This window comes from Podarcis gaigeae, assembly GCF_964106915.1.
Source record: "Podarcis gaigeae genome assembly, chromosome: 9".
NCBI lineage: Eukaryota > Metazoa > Chordata > Lepidosauria > Squamata > Lacertidae > Podarcis > Podarcis gaigeae.
In genome coordinates, this window is record NC_139685.1 from 35,098,048 (window position 1) to 35,110,281 (window position 12,234).

Consider the following 12,234-nt stretch of genomic DNA (forward strand, 5'->3'; position numbering starts at 1 on the left):
TTATGTGGAAGAAAATGGAGGACCGGAATCTAATACAATAGGGTAGTTTACAATTGATTATTATAGAGCTAGATCAATCTGCAGTTTAGTTCTTCCACTTAAAAAACTGTGTTTGTGCTCTTTCTGCTCATTCACTAAGCAAATGCAAGAAAGGAAAAAGCTGTGTTTTAACATTCTTCCATTCTGGTATGTTTGACAGTACCTCCCAAATCTTCGGATAAAAGAAATGCATATGTACTTTGTATAGCCAATGATTAATTTAGTAATGAAAAAAGTCAAAACCAAAATGGTCATACAGAAAAATTTAATACATTTTTATAATGAAATCATCACAGTAATAGGTTTTTTATTTTACTGTAATGATATGCAACTATATCACACTAGTATAAATAAAAACATTAGGATTAATGTTTAATACAGGTCTAGGAAATATCACAGATTAACAAACTATGCATTCATGAACCAACTGAACTGCTATAAACAAAACAAAGATGGTGATACCCTCAAACACCACATCCTGTTCAACTTGAATAAGGCCCTGCAAATTTTTACATTAGTATATACCCTCTGCTTTTTTGCGCAATGCACAGGCACACTTAGTTCAGTTCCAGAGTCTCTTAATGCACCATGACAAACAAACTTGTCATGCGCTAGTGAGGAAAACTTAGGTAAGAACAGCAAACAGTGCATTAGATCGGCACAGTATAGATGTGAAGGTCTTAACATTTAAGTAAGTGATCTGGGGCATGAATTAGTATCTTTTCACTTCATGCTGCAACAGCTAGTCTGAGGGCACTGAATTTATACCCAAAAAAACCTCGTGTTAAAGCAAGTAGCTATATGAAAGTTTCATACTGAACAGGACAGGAGGATTTCAAATTAAAGCATGTTACTTAGAGAAAGTAAGTTTATTTTAGATACACATGATAAGAACCAGGGCAAAAGAGTTTTTTAAAGAAAGTGTTAGAAGCATCATAAGTAGTCTTCTGAACTTTGTCTATACATTAGACAAATTCTGTTCAGTTAACACTGATTTACACAATAAAAGGCTCCAAGGGAACAAGTGTTCCAGTTTAATACCCAGGCAAGTAAATAAATAAAGGTCTCATTACTACCAATTTTAAAAAAACAATAGCTTGGACCCAAAGTTTCCCTTTCTCTGACAGGGGGCTCCCATCAAAGGCTGGTAATTTTTGGATTCAGCCCAATGTACTGTGCCAAAAAGTATAGCTTTGGCAAAGGTTCAGCTCAGAGTTCAAAGCAAAGCTTCAAAGAATTTCTAAATCACATTGGCCAATTAGGCACTGCAAGGAAATATTAATCTATAGATTTTAAAAGCTACGCCTAAACAATTATTAGTATTTGGACCACTTAGCAAAGCACTTGTTTACAGTTCTTAGTTGCATTCCTACCGACTTCACCAAATTTACTCTGGTATTCCTTTGGAACATGTTTTCCTCAGACAGATACTCTAGTGTCAAATGATTTGCAAATAAAAAAGAGCTTACTCAGGCAACGGGCCTGAGACACACAAACACACCTGGTGTTACACAAACATATATGCAGTATGTAGGGCACCTGGTTCTTTTTATGAAAAGATGCTTCCCTGGCTACCTTACACACACCTGTGAATTTTCAGTGTTTCCAAATGGGCTTATCAAGTGAGGTAGGGGATTACTGGGCAAAGTCAGGTGCTACACTGTGCAAACAGTTTACCACACAGCCCTCAATCATTCTGACAGTTTCATGTTCACCCATAATGCTTGAAAAGCCAATGTAAATGCCCTCGCAATCAGGAGATGTGATGCTCTGGAATGTTCACCTGCCAGTCACATCTCTAACTGTCCCATTTACGTTTCAGTTTTTTTATGGTCAAAACCCTCAAAGTAACACCTCCCAGTCTTTGGCCTGATTCACACATGATAAACCAAAGTTTGGCTTAACTAGACTGTGCTCCCAGAGCAGCTCACAGCCTGCAGCCTCCTTGATCCTTTCCCAGTCCTTTTTGCTGCTGCGAGCTAAGCCAAACTTTGGCTAAGCATCTTGTGCAACTGGGCCTCATGGTTAAGCTCTCTTCTCACTGACCATGAGCTGCTCCCAAGGCTAACATACTAAGCCAAACGTTGACTTGGCTCACTGAAGCAGCAAAAAGGACCAGGGAGAAAGAGGATGTTGTGCGAACCAGGCTACTGTGGTAGTGATGTTTTGTGTAGAATACAGTGTAGACATTCCAGATACAAAGGACTGTATATTATTGGTGTCCTGCTGCTGAAAGAAGGCTCTTTGATCCAGCGAGTGCTTCCATCAACAGAACAGACATTGGGGCAAACTTCAGTGATTTCCCTTTCCTCCTACAACCTGCCTCCAGAAGACCATTAGAACAATGTGGAGAGTGGTGCAGGGGGCTGCAAGATAATGGCCAAGTCATCAAAGATCGCTTTGATCCCCCTTCCACTCAGGCAAGACTCTGCTGCATCCAAGAGCTTTTTCTCAACTGAGGGACACCAAATGGATACAACCCAGAAATTGAGACAAAAAATGTTCCAGTAAATTATATCTATTGTGGATAGGATTTAAACCCGACATAGTTGCAGTAGGAATCAATTGTTACTTGAAAAACTGAATTATCACGTCAGCAGTTATGTTCTAAAGCTATTGAAAATCAAAATCAAAACAATAACAGGTTTATAATTAAAATAATTGTTTTTAAATCCTGCATTATTTACAAATGTTGGGTCCATTATTTCTGCTTTGTTTAAAAACAAACAGTAATTTAAGATTATGGCCATCAATCAAGTGGCAGACTGCATTATAAAGAAATATTAAACACTTCCCCCACTGATAAGCTTTTGCCTAACCCATCTTTGCACATGGAGGTTTCTGAATTACTGTATAAAAAATACATTATAAAGGTAAAATTAACTGTCACTGTTAACTAATTTTATTTAGTATATTTTAATTCATAAAAATATAAATAAAATAATGCTCAAATATCAGTGTATATCTAGTGCAAAATATGATTACATTTTTGTAGGAACAGGGAACAAAAAGTGATGGGTCGTAATTCTGAGGCAGGGGAGGAAAACTCCAGTGTTTGAGCATGCAGTTGTTACCAGACACATTTATATAGAATTGTTCTTAATAGAGTAGCAGTATTTTCCTTACACCGCACAACATTGGTATATACCTTAGTGTTTTTAATACAAAAAAATTGCATAAGCCCAGGTCATGTTATCATCTTGCAACAACATTCTTTTTGAGACAGGTTTTGGCTGTTTAAGCTGCAGCTCAAAAGCTACAGGATTTCAAACATGCTTCATACAAGTTATTTTACCTGCTCAATCTGCTTCTGTTGCAGTAGATCAAAACTGCCATAATAATTTCATGATATACAATCTCTTAAGTTTAAATGGCACAAGAAATACTTCCTTCTTGTGAACAAACTCAGCAGGTCACAGTACATCTCAATATGAGAAACTACCATTTCAGAAGGGCACATCAATTGTAAAGAGGCTCTGTTAGGGCTCAGGAGAGAGAAATAAAAGCTCTTTTGGAATGTAAAGAGGTGATATAAATAACTATGCACTTAATGAGTTAACACAACAATTGTCTGTGGTAAAAAGGGCAAAATCTTCCAGTATTCAAAAGATGGCTCAATTCAAAATGATCCCTCCAGAAACAGGGACTAGTAATCAGTTTCTTCAATGCTAAAGCAGCAGGGTACAGAATGGAGCCTTCCATCTTCTGACACAACTTTGTTACTGCACTATCATGGCTGATCTAGCAACTTAGAACGCATCCAGTGCAAGATTGCAGAACTTCGCTCCTACCCTCTTTGTTACTGTGAGGACCATCCTTTTTCCAACTCTGCGCTTTTTCCTAAATCAACTCCTGAATTCCAGCGGCATGCTTCCCCCAAAATCCAGCTTTCCTCCTGCATTGCAAAACAATGCCTCATGCTAAAGTGTTGTGCTATTCAACAAATGAACCTCCTCTTCACTTTCCTCTCTCTCCTCTGTTACTGAATTCAGTTGAACATTATTGATGCGGGGTCTTGGTTTGCCGTCTGGGCCATATGACGGAGGATATCTTTTTTTGTTATGATGCCAAGGAGGCGCCTGGAAAGAGACACATAGAAGATGACTAATTAAATACACGAGCCAGAAGAAATAGCCAAGCTAATTTTATAGCCAAATCCTTTTTGTTGACAGGAACAGAGTGCAGTAAAGCCTGATTTTCTTATTCCAAGAAACACATTTTGTTGCCATCAAGCAACCATCATTTTCTTTAAAACAACAGCAGTACTAAGATACTAAAGAGGGTGGTCACTAAACTGTAACCCGTTTTCAACTTCCAAGTAAAGAAAAGCCAAGCCTGTGCCCACTAATAGTTATTTTTTTGTTGCTGATTATTATATGCCAACAAAAAAGTAACAAAGGAGGACAAAGAAAAAACAAACGTGTGAATAAGTGATACTGATCCCATTACCAAAAGAAATTATGGTTGAATATAGCTGGACTCAAAATTGCTTGACAGTTCAATTTTGAGGCTCTGTCCAGCATAACCTATTGGTTTGGGTGTCTTCATAAGAGCACTTGCACATATGTTTGAAGAAGAGATGATCACAGATTAATTTATTTCAGGTTCAAATTGAAAAAAAAGAAGAAAACATTTAGACCCCCTTTTTTTCTTATTAGAAACAGTGCTCTTATGATCCAGGTTTTACTACTATATACCAAGGAGTGAAGCTGTCCTAAAAAGGTTTATCACAGGAGAGGCAGAAAAAAAGAATGAGCTTCTAACCTTGTCATTCTGGTTAGTAGTTTTTTGCTGTAACTTTTTTTTTTTTAAATAGGATGCATGAAACACTTGTGAAGTATTAGAATAAAATGCAAGTTCAATTAGCATGTAAGCAGCCAAACTTGGAATACAGGTTTTAATAGCAACTACTGCAGAGGAGCAACTAGAATCTAAATAGCACAAAATACAGCAAGAAGGACAAATGACAAATTCTATCACTGCTGATGTTAATCGGGAAATAAAGTGCCTTCTAGTAGTCGCTCCACAAAGTGACTGCAACTGGGCAGGAAATAGTTCTAATGCTGAAATATGTCCTAGTTCAGATGTCAAAGACTACAATGAAGTTTGCAGGCTGATTGGCAGCTCTTGTTAAAAATGAAACCCCCATGCTTATTTTACACAGGTCAACAAAACTTGTCAGAAAACAGATGTACCCTGGAACCTTTGGGAATTGCAGAATTTTTATCATTGAAATCGCTAATCCACTTTCTTGCATAACGTTCACTTTTAATTAACAGTGAATGTTGAGCTCATGTCTTCATTTAGCATATTTTCCCACAAACAGATTTTGCTCACATTTCAAATTCATAAGGCCTATATACTTGTTTATGGAGGTTTGTTGTTGTTCAGCTGTTATAAGAGAACACTGAACAATTCACAAGTTTCATGCTTCCTGATGTCTAAAGTGTCTAATGAGGAGATCTGATATATCTAATCACCAAGGGTTCGACGTGCTGCTTTAGTTGCTCGAGATGCTCTAATATGTTCTTCTTTGTGATGATCCCCAAGACAATCCTGAAACAGATCATGTTATGCTAATAACTGTGTGTGAAATCAAACAAAAGAGCTCCAGTCATAATGAAAGAAGTTTAGGGGGGAAAGTAAAATGAAAACATGGACTGCAGAAATGCTAATAATGGGAAGGTTAACTGAAAAAGGGTTTGAAGGCCACTGCATCTTCTCTCAATGCATATTAAACTTAAGATATAGACACATGTTGCGCACTGACATCTAGATGTTTTACCATTATTACAACCAATCTTTCCACATTTCCTGCCATTACAAATATGAAATGCAAGAACAAGCTTAACTTTTACTCCTACAGATGCACATTTTACCTTCTTAAAAACATCTGATGGTCAAAATATTAAGCCTGCCTCTGTCTCTATTTTAATCACATTAACAGACCTTAAGACAGGCACCTAAATGCTACTCCATACTCCCTCTCCCTGAATTCTGCATCTAGAATAAATTCGCATCTAGAATATGTTCACATATACTTAGTTTGGGTCTGTTTGTTTAAGCATGAATGGTAGAACGAAAACAGGCAAAAATGGGGAAGACGGGATAAATGTCTTATAAGAATAAAACCAGGGAGTAGCTGAAAACAGCAGATGGACAAGATGTTAAACAGGATGCCAAAAACCCACATTCTGACTCCTCATAGTCCTACTTAGTTTCTTTCCATTACTTTAGATTTCATCTTTACATTTTTCTTACAGGCCATCAGAACTGGAAGCTTTTTTAAAACAATATTATTATTAATAATAAGATTCTTAGCATGCCACACACTGGACCAATACTAAATTCTGCACATGTACAACAATTCCCTGGAATATACACAGCCACGATAAAAAGCAACAGAACAATTAAGATACAAGTGGTATCACCAAAATGCAAAACAAAAACCCCAGAGCTATCCTTTTCCAAACCGCAAATAATTTTAGAGAAACATCCTAGCAAGCTGCTTTTCAAGGTCATGAAAATTAACAAATCTTTTGTAAACCAGCTTCATAAAAATTAAAGGGTCATATCGTAGTAGACCAACTGAAATCAATGGACTTGCTTAATGTGCCCAATCTGAATATGACTAACACTGGCTATAATCTAAAATGCTTAGAATTGTGTTGGGGGTATTAAAACTGTTTTACTGTTCCAGCTGCTGTGACCTCTTTCCTAGGAAAGGAGATTGAAATTTCCAGTCTGCATACACGTTTCTTTGCCTGATGCAGTCACATGCAGCAAATATACAAGTCTGCTTAGTGATCTGAATGATTTGGGGGTCTGCCCCAAACTGACAAGTGGAATGAGATCGGGCCACTGTTAAAATTATCAAACGCAAAGTAACATTAACAAGCTGAAGCAAGAAAACAAATACGGACATTACACAGCTGCAGATTAAGCGCAAGTAACGTTTTGCTATCGTGTTCACTTAATAATTCATTAAGAAATATAATAGAGCAATTTCTACATAGTTAATAATCGCATTGAAAATGAGGTACTTCCAGTTGTAGCAGCTTATTTTGCTACACTTCTACAGAGGGGGCTTCAGGCCTCATCAATGGTTTTAAGTGTTATAAAAGCATTTTCTAGGAATGCTATAGTGTACTCAACCCCATACATACATAGCAGTTTAGCTTTCAGGATGCAATCCTACTTACCTGGGTGTAAGTCTCACTTAGCCTAAGGAGACTTACTTTTGAGCATAGTGTTGTTAGTTTAATTTGGGCTGAAGGCAAGTATAAATACTCTCCCCTTAAACTCTATTTAAGGCAGCAAATTTAAGTAGTTTATTGCAAGATCACATAGTGATGTCCAGTCTCTGGAGTCGAATATACATTAATAATCTAAAAATATCAGGCAGTATCCAGCATTGGTCATATTCTGGGTAACCTCATTGCCACTGATTTTAATGAGCTTCTCCAAAATATGGATATCACTCATGATGTATATAGTTTTAAAGTGGAAATAGTTGTAGTTGTTATTGGTGTTATTTACAGCTTATTAGCATGTGCTTTGCATGCAAAAAGATCAAATTCTATACTCAGCATCTCCATATAGAACTGGGAGAGGGCAATGTCTGAAATCCTGGAGAGCCACAATATTGCAAAATAAACCACACTGAGTTATATCATTAGTCTGATTCAGTATAAGGCCGCTTCCTAGTCATGCACTTGGCATAAGTAATGTCGTATCAGAGGGAAGACATGTAAATGCAACAGAATGGCACCTGTGCTGTAAGCAAGGATTTTCTGTTTCAGAGTGTTGGGAGGTTCATGGAAGCTGATGTGCAAAGTTTCATAACCCTCCAACACTGATGTCATGTTTCATGGATCATTCTGAGAAGGCAAGTATGATTAGGCTGTCAGATCTAGTCTTATGATATAAAGCAGAAAGGGGGGAATGAGCTCATCATGGGGCTTCAGCTGTTGGAGGCAGACTCATGTTGCTTGCAATATGCAGCCCCCTGCTCATTTGTTTGAAGGGTATACTATCAGTTGAAAAGGAGGGAAATCACAACAAGAAGAGCTGCAGAACTAGTGGCAATGTAGCTTTCATTAGCATAACTTAACTGCACAGAGACAATGCAAACTATGATAAAGTTACTAGGGCCATTTTGTGACATGAGGGCTCTTGCAAAATGCAAGAGGGGAGGAGGCACCACCTCCAAGAAAAAACACAAATATGCTGAAGAACTGGGAGTAGTGTTCAGCGGTGTCGATATCTTAACTGGAGGCATCCATTCCATATTATGGTTTTAGAAACAAGCAATATGGAAGCATTCCCATATCTTAAGAACAAAATATAACCCCCCAAAATCATGAATTTCTGTATGTCCCTCTTCTCATGGTAAACCAGTGAGAACAAGAAACCTTCTAGTGTTATGAATTATCCTCAGATGATTCTCAGGACTTATTTTGGGCTGCTAGGAGAAGACAGTGGGAAAATTGCAAAGGGCTGTGTTTGCTTTGAAAAAATAAAATAAAATTAGGAGAAAATAACTTCTAAGTCAACACCCTGCCTGCCTCATGTTTAATACTTGAACAAGTGTTAGGGTGTTAAGACTTCTGAAGGAGCAACAGGACAAAGATAGAAAAATAAGTAATCCCAAACCTTTGTGATACAAATAGCAGTTCCCATCATTGGACTCACCCATTGTGTGTTACAAGGCACTGCCTCAGGCCCAGTTTGCGGAAAATATCAACCACTATCTCCATTGGTGTGTGATCCGTCACAGTAAAAGGGCTCATATCAAGAATGCTTCTCAGCTTCAAAGGTCGAGGGCTTTCTGCTGGAAGTGATGGGGTATGCTGGGCAAAACAGACTCTGGAACTGCCAACAATGCCTTCTTGCTTCTTCCTGGCACTTTCTTTAATTGGGACAATAGAAGACAAATATGTGAAGGAGAATGAATTATTCCCTTATGTCTAAAACAGTGAAAACTATATCTAAAAAGAAAGGACTATACATAGTGGTGTTCCTCACGCCCCACCCAACCTAACTACAAAAGATTATTTTCTCTTTTAGTAATCCACGTCATGTTAATTTAATTCAATAATCCTAAATAAGAATAAAGATATTTAATCCTACAAATTGTTCAATTCAGGAAACACACTGTAGGATTTCAAACACTAAAAAATGGTAGGGGGGGTGCAATGTTTCATTATTAAAATATTTTTAACCTGCCTTTTGACTAAAAGTATCCAGAGCAGCTACCACTAGAAACACTTGAGCACAGTTCAAAGTTGTACCAAATTTTAAAGTTAGCAGGACAGTAATCCTTAATGCAGAAAAAAGAAAGGAAGCTAATTGGGGCAACCACAAAAGCGTTCCAGAAGAGGGTTGTCTTAGTCCAGAATCTAGAAAGAAGTACAGACAACTCGCAATTTGTGCAAGGGTGAGAAGCCAAGGATTGTGTGTAAAGCTGAAATCGCATATAGCCAGAACAACCCCTGTGCAACCATCCCCACCTTTCTGAAACCAGTGTGCAAAGTGGCGCTTGTGCCCCAGGCAAGGTGGAGAGCTTAAAAGCTCTTTCCATGGTGGGAAAACCTGGAAAACTGTCTACAAGTTGCAAGTCAACAGTAGTGAGCTCCACAGCTTCAGTGCCACAGCACAGCCCATTACTCTTCAGTCAGTGGGGGGAATACAAGGAAAATCATAGAACACAAGTAGGTTCAAAAGAGAGTAATCAGTCCTTGAAGTATCTTGGGCCCAGACATTTCAGAATTTAAAAGGTCAAAACTTTAAATTGGGCTTGGAAATAAAGAGGAAGCAAAGTTATATGTGCCTGCACCATTTAACACTTTAGCATCTGCATTTTGAGCTTCTGTTTCCTAGAAGTGTGGGTGTGGGTGTGTATTCATTCTTGATTTATTCTCGAAACAAACGGGGGGGGGGGGGGGAATCCAGCACACACATAGTAATGTTAGAGATAAGAAACAGTGCACAGGTCAAAGTCAAGTGACATGAGAAATGTGGTGGTTCATGTGGCCATAAATTTGTCCAAAATGTTATTTATAACCTTAAAGGTTTAAAATCAGAGTGTAGCTTATCTACATATATTGAGTGTATTAAAGAAGTCCAATCTAGATGTAACTAAGGCATGAATCATCATGGCTAGGCTATGTAAACTCCTGGGTACTGCTTCACCTGAATATCCAGGGTTAACAGCAGATGCAGGAGTTCCTCCAAGCTTCAAGCCTTGGTTATCCTATCCTTACACTGGATATACTCCTATCAACACTGCTTTCATCTCGCCCGGATTAAGTTTCAACTTGTCTGCTCACATTCACTGAAGCATTTCAATGTTTAAATCCACAAAAGTAATGCAAGCAATGCTGCTTCTCCACACAACTATACTGCAAAATTATATTCTTGGTCTTCAAAACTGCCTCCGAGCTATATCTGTGTGACAATCTCTTTGATGGTGCAGTGGGGACACAAAGACATTCATTTTCAATCACAAAGATTCATGTAGCACACCCCTGTTGCAAGAATTAAGTTGTGCATGTCACAAACGTCTAGATATCTGGACTTAAAAGTGGCAGTCTGTAGTAATAAGGTACAAAATAAAATTCACTTGAATATTACTAAGTAATTATGCTGTGGCATAATTTTGTATCAAATCAGTTCTGGAATTTTATGCCTTTCAAATCTCGGTATGGCAAAAGCTGCAGTAGGTATTTCATTTGGTCTGATTCCCAGTCTCACTGCTCCCAAAGGTACTATGCAGTGCTAGAGCTTCCATATTTGGCTACATGGGACTGTTAAGAAGAAGAAACAGTTCACTGTAGGATTCTCTTTGTGTGAAAATTGAGAGCCTGGTGCTGCTCTTCAAGGATTACGCCCCCATTTCCACCTCCAAATTCATGTAACCCTCCAATTTCTCCTATGACTGCTCTTGAGCTAATGCTTTCTGGGGGGTATAGGGGAGGACAACACACTCAGAATACAAAAATTCAATTACCTATTGCAATAGTCAAATCTCTCCTTAGAGCAAATCCCACTAGCCTCTGGGACTCTTTGGACATTATAACAGGAAAACCGTTATAGCTGGTTTCATTGATCATATTTTCTATATCATCCACTGTCATATTATCTTGTGTCAACACTGCCAGGGGTGCATCGTTTCTTCGAGGTCTCATGACATCAGCTGCCAATGTTGTGTGGGTAAATTCTTCCTTAGCATCCAAGAAAGGATATCCATTCAGACGAATGTGTGCTTCATAGATACCTTCCCTGCCAAAAGCGTCTCCTACCCACTTGCTTGTCATTACTGCAGCCATGAGGGGCACAATGTATTCTAGCCCACCTGTCAACTCAAATACAATAACCACTAGAGATACAGTCATCCTTGTCACACCACCTGAAAGGGGGAAAAAAGAAGGTTATTGATCAGTATGTCCTTGTGGAATAATGTATCAATGTGGTGTTCCCTGGCCACCTAGATAACATCAGGTGCCAGCCAGGTATTAAGTCAATCACCACAAGACTTCAACATGGAATTAGCAGCACATAACTTTGAATGTATATTAATGCTACACAATAATAATAATAAAATTCACCCAAAGGTGTAGTTATCTTAAAGAAGGGGAAATGAAAGACTGGGTTTATGATAAAAAATAATTTAATCCCCAAACTGCAAACTAACAGTAGCTGGGAGTAAGTCCCATTGAGCACAACAACTCTTACTTCTGAGAAGACATGCCCAGAATTTCACTATATTTAAGTTTCAAGATTTAATAATGTGCTTATGTGGTACTGATAATTTCAACAAACAATTTAAATAATAATAATATGCAATCAGATGGTTTACAAAATCAAATTGGAATACAAAAAATGCTGACTTAGCACTGGGAAGGAAAATCGAAACTGACTGATCCTCCTTGTCCACAGCTTCCTCCACCAGAAGGAAGACTTCCGTTACTAGTTTAACATTTTTCCAAAGATGAACTGACTAAAGCCTGTCTGGTCATTTACTCAAAATTTAATCTGCCAAAACCAGAAGTGGCAGCACCAGTTGCCAGGAGTCATCTGGTAGTATAGCCAATTTGCAACTCTAAGTTTGTATTCTTAAGGGGTTTTATTATCTTCCACATCATGATTCCCAATGCATAAATGGCTAAATCTATGTTCATATATCAAAGTCAG

At 38.1% G+C, this 12,234-nt stretch overlaps 1 protein-coding gene across 16 annotated transcripts in view; it reads right to left on the reverse strand.

The window, feature by feature from the left end:
• Window positions 1–287: 287 nt before the first annotated feature.
• The window catches only part of CLCN3 (chloride voltage-gated channel 3), a 50,028-nt gene continuing 38,081 nt past the window's right edge, over window positions 288–12,234 (reverse strand). For 7 of the 16 annotated variants that reach the window (XM_083755588.1, XM_083755597.1, XM_083755596.1 and 4 more), the window contains 4 exons: window positions 11,051–11,449; window positions 8,734–8,950; window positions 5,520–5,595; window positions 288–4,118 (listed from right to left, as the gene is read on the reverse strand). In XM_083755588.1, the coding sequence (XP_083611714.1) occupies window positions 3,960–4,118; window positions 5,520–5,595; window positions 8,734–8,950; window positions 11,051–11,449 (851 nt within the window). In that variant the 3' untranslated portion in view covers window positions 288–3,959. Of the gene's footprint in view, window positions 4,144–5,519; window positions 5,596–8,705; window positions 8,951–11,050; window positions 11,450–12,234 lie in introns of all 16 variants that reach the window. The other 9 variants (XM_083755600.1, XM_083755601.1, XM_083755589.1 and 6 more) reach the window with 2 other exon arrangements.